The sequence below is a fragment of the Channa argus genome, chromosome 4, assembly GCF_033026475.1.
Source record: "Channa argus isolate prfri chromosome 4, Channa argus male v1.0, whole genome shotgun sequence".
In the NCBI taxonomy this organism is placed as follows: Eukaryota; Metazoa; Chordata; class Actinopteri; order Anabantiformes; family Channidae; genus Channa; species Channa argus.
The window spans coordinates 11,089,388-11,106,097 of NC_090200.1; the positions used below are offsets into that span (position 1 = coordinate 11,089,388).

At 38.8% G+C, this 16,710-nt stretch overlaps 1 protein-coding gene across 1 annotated transcript; it reads left to right on the top strand.

Annotated features, from left to right (window-relative positions):
- The first annotated feature begins 5,363 nt into the window (after positions 1–5,363).
- On the top strand, positions 5,364–13,725 carry taf3 (TAF3 RNA polymerase II, TATA box binding protein (TBP)-associated facto). Its single transcript, XM_067501958.1, has 7 exons — positions 5,364–5,733; positions 6,192–6,434; positions 6,936–8,764; positions 8,848–8,930; positions 9,592–9,862; positions 10,482–10,588; positions 12,513–13,725. Exons 1-7 carry the CDS (start codon positions 5,568–5,570, stop codon positions 12,625–12,627), a joined length of 2,814 nt encoding a protein of 937 aa, XP_067358059.1. The 5' UTR covers positions 5,364–5,567; the 3' UTR covers positions 12,628–13,725.
- The last annotated feature ends 2,985 nt before the right edge of the window (positions 13,726–16,710 follow it).

The following is a 16,710-nucleotide window of genomic DNA, read 5'->3' on the forward strand; positions in this document are numbered from 1 at the left end:
ATACGGAGCAGAGGTTAGCAATGAAATGGGATTAAAACTAAATGGCATAGTACTGTTTTTTTCTCAAATAAAAATTTAGCATTTGGAAAGTGGATATCAATAGCTGAATTGAAGCAGCAGAAAAAAAGGATCAGCGTGTCAGAGGTCACCAGTGCTTAACACACGGTAGGAGAACAGTCTTTACCACTGTCTCATTCTGATTCTTGGAGAAGAGAGACCTTGGTTATGGGTCTATCAAACTCATTGGTCTTCATCTTGATGCGAACCTGGAGGACTAGACCATTTTCATCTTCCATTGTATGGATGATTTTGCCATTTACCCACGTGTTTTGAGGTGCTGACTCATCAACGATCGGAACAATGTCCCCATTTCTGATGCATTTGAAGCTGCGGCACATTTTCTTCATCTTGTCTCCATCTACGGCAGGCATAAAGATCATCTTTCTGGAAAATACCTGGAGGCATAGATGGTTGGGTTTTTTAGAGAAGAAGGTGATTTGATGTCAATGCCTCCAACTTATTAGCCTCACTGGAAGGTGTAGTTATTGGCTGACTGTTTACGATGGCTTCTGCTTCACAGAGTAATGTCTGCAGACCCTCTTCATCCAAATGTTGATCTTCCAATGTTGCACCGAGTATTTTCCTAATGGTGTGAATTAAACGCTCCGTGCCCCTCCATAGTGAGAGCCAGATGGGGGATTAAAATACGCTGATTGCTGGATAAGCGTATTTACTATTTTGGACATCTTCCATTCTTGTAGAGTTCTTTTGAGCTCTCGCTTAGCCCCAATGAAGTTCTTTCCATTACGTGAATGTATTTCCAACACCTGACTTCTTTTTGCAATAAAGTGTCAAAGAGCATAATAAAGGAGTCCATGTCCAATGATGATGCCACCTCTCCGTGGACAGCTCGGGTAGCCAGACGCAAATATAACACCATATCTTTTTGCAGTTGTTCTACGTTGCTTATTAAAAACAAGGTAGGACTCTATTAAGTGGGAGATCTGACATTTGTTGCAACTCAGTTGCTCCATGTAATATTCAACAGATTCTACTCTTAAATGGAATATTTCTGATTGCTGAGATTGCTTTTGGAATCCAGTACCTTTGACGTAAAGTAGACAAAACATCCTTTCGTGGATGTCCAGCAATATGAAATCTGATATCCAATAATCCTTAACCAGAATGGCAGGGTGTAGGTGTAGGAGACATCTCCTGCTGCTCCTCTTGACCACCCTCAGCAAAGTCATATTCGTCTTTGTCTTGATGCGAAGTCCAGCTTGGCAACAGATATACGATTTGATGCAACCTGTGTTACTCCATCTTTGGTTCTGTTGCAACCACCTTCTTATACTGGGCCATTGACTCTGCATTCCAGCATACTGCATAAGGCCCATTGTTAATGACAGGGACCTTTGGTTCCATTGCCTTGGCAACATTAGTTCTAATCAGCAGGCCTATTTCTGCTTCTGACAGGTATTTGCACCCCTTTAAGATGCAGCCACTTATCTACAACTACTTGTTGTGGGTTGTTGCACTATGGACAGGAACTATGGAACTATTTGTTTACAAATTCCACCAGGTCTTTAAACGTAGCCTTATGCCTGCCTTTCTTATAAATATCATAAACCACATTCCTCCACTTCTCTTTCAACTTGTATAGAAGCTTAGAAATAATAGCATGCATGTTGCCAGGACCATTAGTCTCATCCATACATTCCATTGCATTTCCCCAACTGCTGAGGGAAAGAGCAAATGAGTTGAGCACTTGACTATAATCGGCCTTATTGTTTGCGAACTTAAGGCCTTATCCATGTAGGCTACAGATATCTTATATTCTTTGCGAAAATGCTACCTTAAAAGTTGCTCGTCCTTTTTGCATCCTTTGCTCGGGTCTATGTAAAAGCAACTTCCCACTACCTCTTTAGGATGCCCACTTGTATACTGCTCTAAAAAATAGAGCGGATCGCTGTCATTCCGTTTTATTCTCCACCCCATGTTCAAATGTTCTGATGAGTCTATAAACCAGGGGATCTCCACTTTGGGATATTTTGGGATGGTAGACAACATTTGGTGTTTAACCAGAAATTCTGTAATGTCATTCTGGCGTTGCGCTACCATGAGCGAAGCATGCTGTCCTTCTGAACCTGGAAGTTAGCTAACAGGATTTTCCTGGAAACTACAGTGGCCTGTTTCTGCCTTTGCATTCCCACGGGGCTTAGCACTGAAATACCTAATAATACGCTCATTGCTTGCTTCTTCACACTGTTCAGCAACATTGGTAACAGCAGTTACAGGTACATTATCCCATGCATTTATTGTCTGCATCTGACTGAATTTGATGTTGTTCCTGCTGCTCTTTGAGCCACCAGACACCACAGAGCCTTTATATTTCTGCAAGATCTCAAGTTGAGCATTAGTAGCAGCAAGAACAATGTAGAGGCGATCTTACTCGTATCCAGTGGTCCAACAATTATGAACTCCAGAGATCGTTGTATGAAGAACACTGAATTCCACGTTTCTCAACTTAGCCCATAACAGAGTAATTCTACACTAGTAATTTCACACATTTACGAATAGTAATTTTACAAACTCATTCACAAATCAATTCTACCGAACAAGGTAAGAAACTGTGTGCCTCCACAGCTACACTCCTTTCACTTCTAACTTGTTGCGGACCCCTCTACCTTGTAGACCGTTCTTTCTGTCAGCACTAATAGCTGTGTCTTGTAGCCCCAATAGCTGTGACTGTTCTTTCCAAATGCTGAGTTGAATTACCTCACTTGTCACAGATTTTTGTTATACAGTGCTTCCTTAACAACTGGTCAATAATCTTAAAGGCAAACTTCAAAGACGAACTTAAAAGGAAAACCTCAAAGCCACTTATGTGATGTCATTGATGACATCATCAGTACAGTTATACATAAGCTTCTTAATCTATATAACTTTACAAAACACAATATAAACGAAAACAGAGAAAACCCTGGTTGGCTCATACAAGCAGCATTCACTTCCAATTGTTCTTATTTTGCTCTGATTTTTATTTCAAACTCTTTCCTTTCTGCCTTAAGCTTCACATTTTCTGCCTTAAGCTTTGGTTCTTGTTCCTCCAGAGTGTGTTTTTGCCTTAATGCTTCAGCCTTAGTTAATAAAGCCACCATTTCTAGTTCAACCTTTAGGCATATTTTTGAAGCTGAAGATGCTGCAGAGCAGACTGAACTTGTTTTGGTTTTCCTGGATCTCCTAGAGGACACCACAGACTCACTGTCTTCAGGACTTATATAGTCACTTCCCTTATTTGCTTCCTCTATGCAGTGATGTGCCTCTTTAATCCAACGGGCAACATAGTCACAAAATATTCTGAATAAACTTCCCCTTTGCTCCAACCAGCATTGCTTAACACTTCATTTCTTCTTCAGATTTAAGTGGAGTTTGTGGAGTAATTCTTTGACTGAGATATTTATATCACAAAACTCACCAAACAGTGGGTTGAACTCGCCATCTGAATGTTGAAACTGAATGTTTGGTTTCAACCACCTCCACCCTGCAATCATCATCCATTAAATAACGTATCTTGTACTTTATTTTTCCACCACCTTGCTTAACTTTCTTTATCTGACAGTACATTTATACATACACCTCTTAATCTCACTAGCCTTACAATACAATACATAACTTAAACAAAAAAATAGAGGAAACCCTGGTTGGCTTATACATAACCAGATCCTTATTTGCTCCAATATTAAAAACAATTACTAACTTAATATTGGAAACAATTACCAAATAACAAAACACACTATGCTAACTTATAAACATTCTTATGGTCTTCTTTCTTCCGGTGTCAGACAGAGGTCACTGCTAGTTGACACACGGTAGGACAACAGTCTTTACCACTGTCTAATTTCTAATTCTGATTTCTGGTTATGGGTCTGAATTAAACGATCCCATAGCCCTCCACAGCTAGGGCCAGATGGAGAATTAAACATCCCCTTGATGCCGCACTTATTTAAAATCTCTAGTTTTATGCTGTTACGGTACCTGTCAGTGTTTCCTAACTAGTGCAACAGTTTAACTTCATTACTACATGCTAATTCTTTTGTAATTTACATAGCAACTGAAAATAAAGAATTTTGTTGTTTTGCTTTTACAAATCAAAAGAGCATAAAGAACCTACATACGGTGAAAAACTTTTTATAAATAGCCCTTTAACCTTGCTGAAAATAAATCTCTTAAACTACTGTGTCCTGAGTCCTAGAACCTGACCACACAGAGCTAAGCTTATTGAATCAGAAAAATGTATATATAAATAATAGAACTGATAACACTGATGGTCTGTTTCCAAAAAAAAAAAAAAAAAATGTCAAGAAAGTTAGACAGCAATGAAATGAGATTCAAACTTTATGTAATTGATTCAGCAGATGTGGGGTTAAAGGGATGTGCGTTTACAAATTAACCCTTAATTTCCCAAATATTCCAATTATGTTTTTCTTAATTCAAGCACTGCAAAACGACACAAAAATTTATGACACTTGAATATTTTTTGTAATTAACCAATGTCAGTAAAAATCATGAGGTTGTTAAAGATCCAGCACCATCTAGTGTAGGCAGCTTACAGTGCCTTTAAAATGCACTCAATTCTTTTAGCTTTTTGTGATTAAAAAAAAAAAAAGTCAAGTTCAAGTCAAAACAGATTTCTACAAAGTTAATAAAAATAAATTCAAAATATAAGTGATGGCCTAACTATTCACCTATTTTAACTCAAATCATCACAGGTGCAGCTAATTAGCTTTTGAATTCAGAGTGAGTTTAATGGAGATCACACGAGTGCAGTGTAACTGTATCTGAAAGGACCATTTGCTAGAGAATCAAGACTGTTGCCCAAAACTACACAGTAGGGTAATTGGTGACTCTAAGTTGGTTGTAAGTGTTAACGGCTGTCAGTCTTGGACCCTTGGCCTCGATGTAGACTGTTGACCTGTCTAGGGGGTAGCAGCTCTGCCATACATTCTAGTTTTATAATGTTATAATTTTGTTGTTTTGTTGTTTTTCCCCTTGACGCAGGTTTCAATTTGGCCATAGTCAGCATACAAAAAGTCATTAAACTTAAACATGACTTTGTGAATTTTCTATTCTGTTAATACTGACATGTGTTACTGGGTATATTGGTAGTAACGTGTCTACAACAAATAACTTTAAGCCATAATTAAAATATCCAGCAGGTTAAAAAAAATGCACTGCCAGCCTGCGCAACATATCGCAGCATTATAGTTAACAAAGTGTTTTCTGCGCATGTGCGGACAATAATGAACCGTTCGAACACACCAGAACTGTGTAGACAGACTCGCCCTTCTGCGCATGTGCGAAATAGATTTCGGGGATGGGTTTATCGATGGATTCAAGATGGCGACTCTGGCAAAAGCGCCAATATATTTAGTGAAGTAGATGTCCAAAATTAACCGCGGTAGCGGGTTTTCTCAAGCCCCTAAGGGGTTCAGTGAAACATGAAGACCGGGGGCATGTTTTGGAAGAGGAATTGACCGGAATTATACCATAACAAAGTCAGCGAGATGTGCGAGAGCTATGCCCGCTCGCTGCTGCGTGTTTCGGTGGCGCAGATCTGCCAAGCTCTGGGCTGGGATGCGGTTCAGCTCACTGCCTGCGATCTCCTCTCCGATGTTCTGCATAGATATATCCAGCAGTTGGCCAGGGTCTGCCATCGGTACTCTGAGCTCTGTAAGTGCTTTATTTACCAGCATGACTACTTTTTCACCCTGAAACCCGAAGTACTCTGATCACGCTGTTGTTGACTGGGTCTATAGCTGGCGCCCCCTAGCAAGGGTTGATGTGTCAAAAAGTACACTAGCTAACATTTAGACAGCTAACGTTAAGTAGCGTTAATTTTTTGTTATTGTAAGGGTCATGCTTTCCAAGTTGTGATCAATACAGTTTGAGAGGTCGATGTCACCTGCATTAGTTGCCATTATTTTTAAATGACTCATATATACGGAAACCTGTTGAGCATTACTTCTTGCTTTAGATTGGTCAGCATCAACATAAGTATACCTCAGTGTATGTGCTGCAAAATTACTTGTGTGTAGTTAGCTTGTTGAAGGTCCTACTTAACAGTATCGATTAGATTCATGCAAGTTATGTCCTAAAGTTTAATGGTTTGTTTAAATGCTGGATTTCAGATGGAAGAACAGATCCAGTACTGGATGATGTCAGCCAGGCCTTCAGGCTGTTGGGTGTGAGTCTTAGTGAACTGGAGGACTATGTCCACAACCTGGAGCCCGTGCCCTTTGCCCAGCAGATGCCCGTCTTTCCTGTGAGCAAAAATAATGTCCTGCAGTTTCCCCAGCCTGGAGTACGAGATACAGAGGAAAGGAAGGATTACATTCCAGAATTCATGCCACCTCTGGTCTCCTTACAAGAAGGTCAGTAGGGTAGGGTAATGGTATCATGTATTTAGTATTTTCCACAGATTAAAGTTTATTTGTCGTTGTCAACATGTCCTCAACTCACCCATTAAATATAGGTGTAGTTGAAGACATAACAAATATAAAACAAAGCCAGACCATTATTATTTAGAACCCTCTACATAAAAAGAATGCAGTCCAAAACAGCAGCACTGTGATTTATACCACCATGGAAATGGCTCTCTGCATACTACACTAGAATTCAACACCATAAACTAAAGAAATACTGTGTAAATTATATTTATACCTCTCTGTTTAAACAAAAATTTAGATTAAAATTAAATTGTATTAAGTTTATTTTTTAGGTAACATAGCTTTACCAAATAAACTGATATTTAGGTCTACCCAACCATATGGTTAGGGTTGGGAGCCAAATAGTTTCTGTATATGTGTTAAAATGGTTTTGGGAGATGCAGGACAATAATTCAAGTCTCATTTGTTTGTCTTATATCTGTCTAGAAGAGGAAGAGGAAGAAGTCCTTGCTGACATGGGCACCTCAGCCGAAGCTATGCAGGTGGCACTAGAAGAGGATGAAGAAGAAATGGAAGAAGATGAGACAGTCAATGATGAGAACCACCCACTGAAGAGGCACCTGGACAGCCCTGATGCAGCTATGGGCATGATGCCTACCTCCAAGAGACCACGCATGTACCCCGGCCTCAGCCCAGAATGGGGGGTTGAGCCCAGGGAGCCGCTTACTTCTCTCAATCCACAGCGCATTCCCCCAGGCATGCTGCCTTCTCATGATAGCATCAACCCCTTGTCACCTGAAACACCTCCTGGAGCTCTGCCTTCTTTCCGGCCTCAGCCAGTAGTACCGAAACACTCTGATCCAAAGGCCCTCACCACTCCTGCAAGAAAGCCTAAGGTCTCATCCCCTGGGAGACAACGGACTAAGCCCCCAAAAGGGATCATTCCTGTTCCAGTGGGTGGCAGTCCCATCCATTCTCCAAAGCCATCTAAGGAAAGAAAGAAGTCACCTGGTAGGACAAAGAGTCCTAAAAGCCCGAAGAGCCCAAAGATGGTTCCAGTTAAAGCACCTCAACCGCAGAACAAGACTGACGGTGTGCATAGGCTTCCGCTGCCTGCATTGAGTGAGAGGATGGGCAAAGAGAACATCCATATGCGTCAGAATCTAGAGGACAAGGAGTTCGCTGAGGGCCCCTTCAAGAAACTGGAGCCTGACAATACAGCTATCGATGATTCCATTGATGCTGTGATTGCCAGAGCATGTGCTGAGCGGGAGCCTGATCCTTTTGCTTTTTCTTCTGGCTCTGATTCAGATAGCAATGGATTCTCCAGCCCCAGGAGACTGACCATTATGGAGCCATCTACACCTAAAGTCCCAATAGGGACAAGCAACTCAATAAAAGACACGTCAACACCATTTCACCTGCCTGCACATACAGGCCTAGGAAACTGGACTATGGACGATTCAATCAATGAGGTGATCCGAAAGGTTAACCAGGGGGCTCCTTCTGCCCCTCCAGCAAACCAAGGACAGTATGTGTCATCAGGATCAGCCTCACCACCAACTCCTGAACCTTTACTTAAGGTGTTTGAGGAGAAGAACAAGATTGTGTCACCAGTAGATATCAAGAAAAAGCTCAAGAAGGAGCTCAAAACTAAAATGAAGAAGAAGGACAAAGACAAGTCAAAAGACAAAGACCGGGAAAAGGATAAAAGCAAGCTGAAAGAGAAGAATAAGGATAAGAACAGGGATAAAAACAAGGAGTTTTCCAAGGATATCAAGATGCCCTGGAAGGAGTTTGGAGTGAAGGATGATGAACACTTTGTTCAGAGAGACTTTACTCTGCCTGAAGGCTCCATCAGGATAAAATCCAGAGATGGAGATGTCCCCAAGAAGGAGAAAGAGAAACACAAAGACAAGAAAAAGGATAAAGAAAAAAGCAAAAAGGACAAAGATAAGAGAGACAAGGGTAAAGACAGAAGCAAGGACGATAAGCAGAAACAATCTGCTTTAGCCCCATTTGCTTTGGGTGAAGTCCCACCACTGTTCAGCCCCTCTGCCTGCCTGCGCATGCCCTCCATGCTTCCCTCTTTGGCCCCAATCCTTCAGGATAAGGACACAAAGAGCAAGGAGAAGGAAAAGAAGAAAGACAAGAAGGAGAAGAAGAAAAAGAAGGATAAGGAGAAGGACAAGGAGAGAGAGAAGGCTAAAGAAAGGGAGATGGAGAAAGAAGAGAAAAGGAAAGAAAAGGAGAGGGAAAAGGAGAAACGAGAAAAAGAAAAAGAGAAAGAAAAAGAGAGAATTCGATTGGAGAAGGTCCTTTTTTTTTTTAAATTCATGTGTTATAATGTTGTGTTAGTGTGTCACATAGATTTACCTTATTTGTCTTGTTTCCTCAGGTAAAAATAGACACTTTAGCCGCTGTACCATCTCCAGTCATCCCCAGACTCACGCTCAGGGTGGGAGCAGGCCAGGACAAAATGTAAGCAATGAGTGTTTGTAGTGATATGTCGTTTTTTTTTATATTAAAAGCGTTAGTGGTAAAACATCTTTGAATCAGACTGATGTTCTGTGTCTGTAGTGTTATAGCAGTGTTCTGTATTTATTATTACAGCCGTATTCAAAATTGTCAGGTACCTAAAATTCTGAGTTATAATTAAAATTCTGTTTACTAAAGCAGCAGTGTTGTATTTAACATAGGAAAATTTAGCATGTTACATTAAAAACAAAAAAGATATATATTTTAGGCAATTGAAAAACGTTTTGCTTATGTATCTGTACCAAAACTTATTGTTTGTATTGGCACTAATATATAAAAACATCAAATGTGCTAATTAGGTGACATACTGAGCATCGGAACATTTAAAAACAAATTATAATATAAGCAGAACATAAAAATTAATAATTTATCATAAATTAAAATGTGTAAAACAACACGTTTCCAACCATGTTCCTTAAAAATCTACAAGAGTGCCATACTCTCAAAGGTGCATTGTAAATGAAACATATTACTAAGCATTTAACTAACTTATTGTCATAAATGAAACCTGTTTATATTTTTTATATTAAATATCCTACATAGGAATAGTAAAAGCTGCTGTTACTGACTTGCTTTGTCTGTTTGACTATCTATCTGTCCGCAGTGTTATCAGCAAGGTGGTTCCAGACTCAGAACCAAAGACACCAGCACCCAAAACCCCTGCTACCAAGTCTGGACCTGGGAATCGCCCTCGGACGCCTCCACCACCTCCAATACTTTCCCCTGTCATACCCACCATGCCCCCACCTGCCTCTCCACTTCCCCCAGCTCCTGCCCCTTCGGCTTTGCTCTCCCCAGCCCCTATTCTTTCTCCTGCAGCTTCTCTCAAAACGCCAGTCCGCAGTGTCATCACTGAGACTGTTAGTACTTATGTGGTGAGTTTTCGTACTCTGTTCTAACTAGTTTACTGAGAATGAATGTATACAAACATTTTTTACATGAAGTGTGGTTCATCTAGAAGCGAGAGTGCATGTTGTGCGGTTTAGCTTGAATAGGGTTTTTTCATTTTATGTGAACACATTAGTTTATTATTTAGAGTTAATGCCCAATTCATGTTAATAATAATAGCTGGTAAACCAGGCCTGGTGAGGCCTCTTATTTTGTAAAACTCAAAATAGCATGCCTTCTTCTTGGTGATTGGCTCATTGGTTGGAGGGAAACCCCAACCACTTCTTTCTCTTCCTGCTTCCGACATGCACAAACAGTGAGATAATCAACATATATACACAGACCAACACAGACACACATAACCCAGCACATGCCCTGTACAACGTTTACATACTGAAACTATACCCAGCTACAGTGACAGAGAGCAATGCATACAGGATTGTTGTGGACAGTGCGTGGTTTCTTGAAAAGGAGCTTGCACACAGTCGTCTGCAGGAAGCATATTCCAGCCTTAAGATAAAACAGTTTTTCACTTATCTATGTTGTTCATGAAATAGCTATTTTGGCACTGATCTGTGGTTTCTTTGTATATTGTCTGTATACGAGATTCGAGATGAATGGGGAAACCAGATTTGGATTTGTCCTGGATGCAACAAACCTGACGATGGTAGTCCCATGATAGGATGTGATGACTGTGATGATTGGTATCATTGGTAAGAGATTTATTTTGCTTTTTTTCCTGACTTCTTGGCCTTTTTTTTTTTTTTTACCATGTTGTGCTTTGAGTACATTTATAGTTGCAGTTGCTACCATCAATTACAGCTTGAATTCACTGATAAATGTCTGCCATATACAAAACTTAGTATTGGAATGAGCCTTGGGTCCATGGTCACAGAAGAGAGAAAAAACACTAAAATTATCACTTACACATGAAAATCTAAATCTCAAACAGCAGCTAATTAACCGCCATTCTTACCAACTATAACTAAACTGTAATACTGAAATAAATCTTTGGCTTGGAGCTTGTGTGCTATATCTGCTGATGCTCCAAAAACATTACATCACCCCTGCATCATTACATCAAGTGGTTATAATACATTGTTTCACCTCTTCTACTCTTCATCTAGGGAGAAACAAACAAACAAAAAAAAAACAGATTAACTTTTGGGAGATTTTGCAAATGTTTTCACTATAAATATTCTTCCGGGTCAGTTGGTCACCATGGAAATCACAGCGATACATGTCCATTCACAGAATTTTATTTTGAGTTTAGGCTTAAACATAAATGCATTAAAGTGCTCAACAATAAATATGGTTTTCACTTAAATGAAGGACAGCTGAAGATGATATTGGCGTTTCTTATTAATGGCACGCTAGGGTTTTACTAGCGCTAACTAGTAATCCATGATTTCTGCATTTAGCACAATCAGTAATCGTAAAGTTGTCCACAGTTCTGCAGTAGGTTTCTAACAAAGTCAACCGTGTCTGCCAGGTCAGAATACACTTTGCAGCAAGAGTACCCCGTTGCGCTAAGTATTGTCTTCAGGTGTCTCTCACTGATGTGAAAATTGTGTTTACTGCCAAGTACTGATTTAATGTCTTTTATATTTGAGGCCAAGCTCAAAGTAAAGTGCTATGAATGGCTCCCATGTCTGTGTACCCTCCATTGTTGTGTTTAATAATTATAATGAAACCATTTGCGAACATTTCGCAAAAGTTGATTGTTTTTTCCTCACGAAATTTTTTTCTCTCACATATCCGATCAGCTTTCGTAAAATCTGGCAAATGTTTATCTGATTTTTGTTTGTCTTTTTTTTTTTTCAACCATGTTTTTTTCCCGAAACATGTCCCTTCTCTGCCTCATACACAAGGAAGTTGATGGTGATGGTATAATTACAAATTATTGATCAGAATTGATCTGAACTTTTTCAGCTGTAATTCCTTATTTGCAGTGTCAAGACAACAACTGCCCTATTACCAAATCTGTCTCATGTTTCAAATTGCTCCACACTTGAATTAAACTTAGTTTGACTGTATTAAAGTTATTTATGTTTTTTTTTTATGTTTATTTATTTGCTTTCCATGGCCATGGCCATGAATTCTACTTTTACTAGGTTATAATTTCTCAGTTTTTAGGTTGAAACTGTCAGATAGGTGATGATTTTACTGTGTTTATTATTAACTTCAAAGTGGGTAGTGGAGTTGTAATGGGGTGCATTATAAGCAGAGGGGGTTCTAATGTTTTGGCCACAATATTTAAAATTAATGACAAAAAAACTAGGAATTAAAAAAATATTTCAAACAAAACATCTAAATTTTTATTAATTTTATTGTCATCTACTTAGTAAGGTATAGAATTAGTGACTTAATTTCTAAGTAATGCACCTTTTTTTCAGAAATTTACTGGTATTAGTTTTCTCTATTTAAGGACACATTTTATACTTATTTAAAAGTAGTTATTTCAATGACAAAGCATAATACTAAATTATTCTCAACCTGAAGTGCACATGCCGTAACAGTTTGGGATAAATACATTTGGTTTTACACCTCCACCTTAAAATGGAGTAGAATTAGAAATAACGGTTTCCTCAGGTCCTCTTGCATAACTGGAACTCTTTTCTTCTCTTGTCTGCTCAGGCCTTGTGTTGGGATCTTTGCAGAGCCCCCTAAGGACCAGGAGTGGTTCTGTGTGAAATGTTCAAGCAAGAAGAAGGACAAAAAACACAAGAAGAGAAAACACAAACCACATTGAGACTATGCAAAAAGCACATATTTTGGACTCATTTCGAACTGAAAGCCATTACTGAACACTTGTGGCGCTGCTGTAATAAAAAAAAAAAAGAAGAAGAAGAAATTGAAAATTGTGGCTGATGTTAACTTCTGATGATTTGTTAATGATGTCAGCCATGATGCATCGTGAGTTGGTTAGAAAAAAGGCTTTAACCAGCACATACCCAGCCTTATTTCTCATGTAGGCTCTGTTTTCCATTTTCCATATGTAGATTGTTTGTTGCTTGTTGATTTGGAAAGCCAGTCATTGGTGATTATGACAGTTATATTAATACAAGGACATCATGCCAGTTTGTATAAAAGAGAACCAGAGAACAACTAACATACATTGTCTTTATTTCTGTTTCCTTCTTGTTGCCACAAAAAGGAAGGACCTCCCAGTCTTTCTCCAGTTTTTGCAGTATCACTCAAATCCCATGTACATAATGATGATGGCATCAGGCTTGTATAAGTGTGTAAATACCAACTTCCAAGCCAAGTGCATTTTGTTCTTAGGATTCTGACTTGTTAAATCCATTTGCAGATATTGGTTTTTAACTCAAATGATTTTCTGTAATTTCTGTAAATTTTTTAAATTTAAAGTTTGTATTTTTATTTTTTCTTCACATGGATTTGTTCTGGAGTTATACCGTAGCTGTGATTGTAATGTAATTCATTTCGCTGATATTTCAATATTAAAGATGAACAGTCTGTGTATTCACAGACTTTAAGACGTAAATCTCATTAGCATCAAAATATATACTTAAAATCTTTGGTCCACCACTATTGTGCATACTTATTTTTTTAACATGGACGTTTCTTTGCATTTGCTTTACAAAAATAGATTGATAATATTTTTAACAAAGTTGCACATGTTGAATTTTCTTCTTGTTCATTTCAGACTGTTGAAACAGTGAAGTTGGCTACAGGTTGAATTCTGGATCCTCTTTTTTTTTTAACCAGTCTGTTAAATGCATTAACCTAGATTTGAGGGGTGTTCTGTTGACATGTCATTTTACATTACACCTACGCAAGATATCCATGAGTGCTCATATTTCACTTAAATACAACACTGACTGTGGATTGTGGTAAACTGATTTTATGTCTTAAGACTGTCTAAAAATGTCCCCTGTGCACATTTGCAGCACTTGTTTTTGCCTTACCCTAAATGACCACATGGTGTCATTCTTTATGCAGAGACACTGGCATGCTGCTTCTGACATAAATGCATACCACCCACAGCAGGCTTACAGAACGTGCTTCATGAATCCAAGAAATGTAGCAGGTGTCTCTTAGTTGATGCATGTGGAATCCTTACCTCGCAAGCATGCCTTGAAGTGAAACCAGTTCTGGATGTGCCATGTTTTTGGAAGCAACTTATCGTAACGGGTTGAAATTATTATTTATAGCTTTCAGAAGCCTTAAAGAAAGAGAACAGTATGACATGTTTCCCTTAGTGATTATTGGACCATAATTATTACCATAATCCAACAATTTTTTATTCTTTAAAGTAAAATTTACCAGTGAAAGGTTTCCAGGAGGTGTCCTCAACTGTTTTATTGCCACTTAAATATTACTTCACTCTGAAAGGTGTACGTGTTTATTAGCTAAACTGTGGCTTTGTTGACCTCAGAAATCTAGTTCGTTGATACTGTAGCACAAAGGGGTGGTGCCCTTGTTGCCAGTCCTGAGCCCGTATAAATAAAAATGGGAGGGTTGCGGCAAGAAGGGCATCTGGCGTAAAAACTCATGCCAAATCAACATGCGGAACACGTTACGCTGTGGCGACCCCTGAAGGGACAAGCTGAAAGCCGTTGACACTGTAGCACGTGTATAAATTTCACCCCACTAAGGTTAAAGGCCTAGAGTACTTTTATCGAATCTATTCCCTAATTCTTTAGTATTTTTAAGGTAACACTAGGTCAACTTTGATATTTTCTTGATTTCCATTCCAATTTAGGTCTCAACCCACGATTATACTAGTATAACTGCCAGCCTTTTGACTGTAGAATTCTGACCAAAATTGTATTATATTTGCAACACATACAATGACTAATTGTCCTAACTTGGTAAGAACAGTCACACACATACAAACAGCGTATAGTTTAGTAAACAGGCTCAAAGTTACCTTGATTAGAACTGGATGATTAAAACTATCCACAGCTAGAAAGCACATTGACCTCATTCACTTTTTAAACTTTTGAAACAGTGCTTTTCCTTATTCATTTCTCTCTCTCTTTGAATGTCTCCTATGGATGGCTTTTAATGGAAAATCTACTTAGTGTCTTCTTATAACAGAATAAAACAGGAAGTGGAAAAAATGATGTGTGATCAGAAAAAAGGGGAAGTAAGGCGACTTCTGTCCATGCAAAATAGGCTGACATTTCAATGTGGTGTAGCTTTTTATCTTTTGAAATGCATCCACTCATGCAACACAACACTAACGGTCAAATCATACAGGAATAGAAGGGGGACATACCTTGTGTTAAATCTGCTAGAAAGAACTTCAATGAAGAGTTATTTGCAAATAAGGTGAAATTTTAATAGATATTTCTGAGAAAAAGATGAGCATTTGGATGGATTAAAATGTCAAGAAGGTCATAGATAGACAGCAGTATCCTTTAATAAACAGTGTTTAATGCTAAGTCAGCCTGTGGTTGTTGTGGCCCTCTCCCTTCCTCTTCAATCACACATTCTGGTGTCAGGTCTCGCACAGTTAAAATTTGTTTCAAGCATCTGTTGGACCATAAATTTTATACCACACTGCTGATAAAGATAGACCTCCGGCGTATCTGACATTTCTTTCTTATTAAGTTAATATATTTTCACCTTCTCTAGATGCATCAACTGTTCCTCCTAAATGTGATATAATGCTGCTGTATTTTAATGAATTCTGCTTGTTAATAGGTTACTTTACTCATAGAAACACCACCATAGATAGCACAATGTTCACTGGACTGTGACAGTTTCAGTTTTAAAATACAAAAACAGACAGTATTGGTATGTGCAATCAGTCCCAAAGGAACTCACAAGTGGTAAAAAGAGAAAGCTTATGGTTGCTTTCACTCATTAGGCCACCTGCAGTACCCGTAAGAGTGCTATTTTTTTAGTTATTACACGACAGGCACGAGTGCATTTTCTTCAACCGCAATGTGCACTAAGACCTACTAACACCTATTTCTTCTTCACTGAAGATGTGCACAGGAAGTGGTTTGTTACAGTGATGCATTTTTGCTGCATTTACTTTCAGCTTTCAGAATCCCATTGAATTATAAAAGTATTACTAATAGGTTCTTGTTTTGTGAAACCTATTTTAAATAAGGTTTCAACAGTACAGGATTACAGTCCTGATCGTTATCGCACTGTGTTTGTATATGTTGTTAAGGCTCTAGATGTTGCCTTTGGTGCTGACAGCCATACCAAGTAGCAACACAGCGTACAGAGCTGGATTTCAGTATCTGTGTTTGAAATATTCATGTCAACAGAAAGAGCGGGGCTGAAATGAAGAGGATTTTGTGCCACGATCAGACGAAGCAGAGCCCTTCATGCTGGTCTTGTCAGCTGTGATACCAGCACACACTGACATGACCCTGTTTCAGATGACTTTCCTATTTCATGTCGTGTTACTCTAATGAGACACAACACCTATGGGAGACTAAATCCTAAATTTAATTTCTCCTGGGTTATGTGCAAAGAAAATTGCGAGGAAATACTTTTCAAATATTTGTTAGGAAAGAAGCCAGTGTGTGTTTAACAATGTTCAGCAACTTCGTACTGCTTTGCCTTCATCATATTCCAAATATGGCTCAGAGAATAAGCAAATTAGTCCAATGCAAATTAACATGTTAGGCACCTTTTGATAAAACCCCGCTGTTGAGCCTCTTCGGTAAGCTCAAAATCCCACTATCATTTGATGATTAGGGCTTCTGGTATCTTAACTGTAACGTGAAGAACAATTTCCTATCCCACATCTTACTGTAGAGTAACATAATGTGATATCATTTGAGACAACGTCCATTATGCTCTGATTACTCTAGCTAGGCCTGCACCATATTCACAAGCAGTT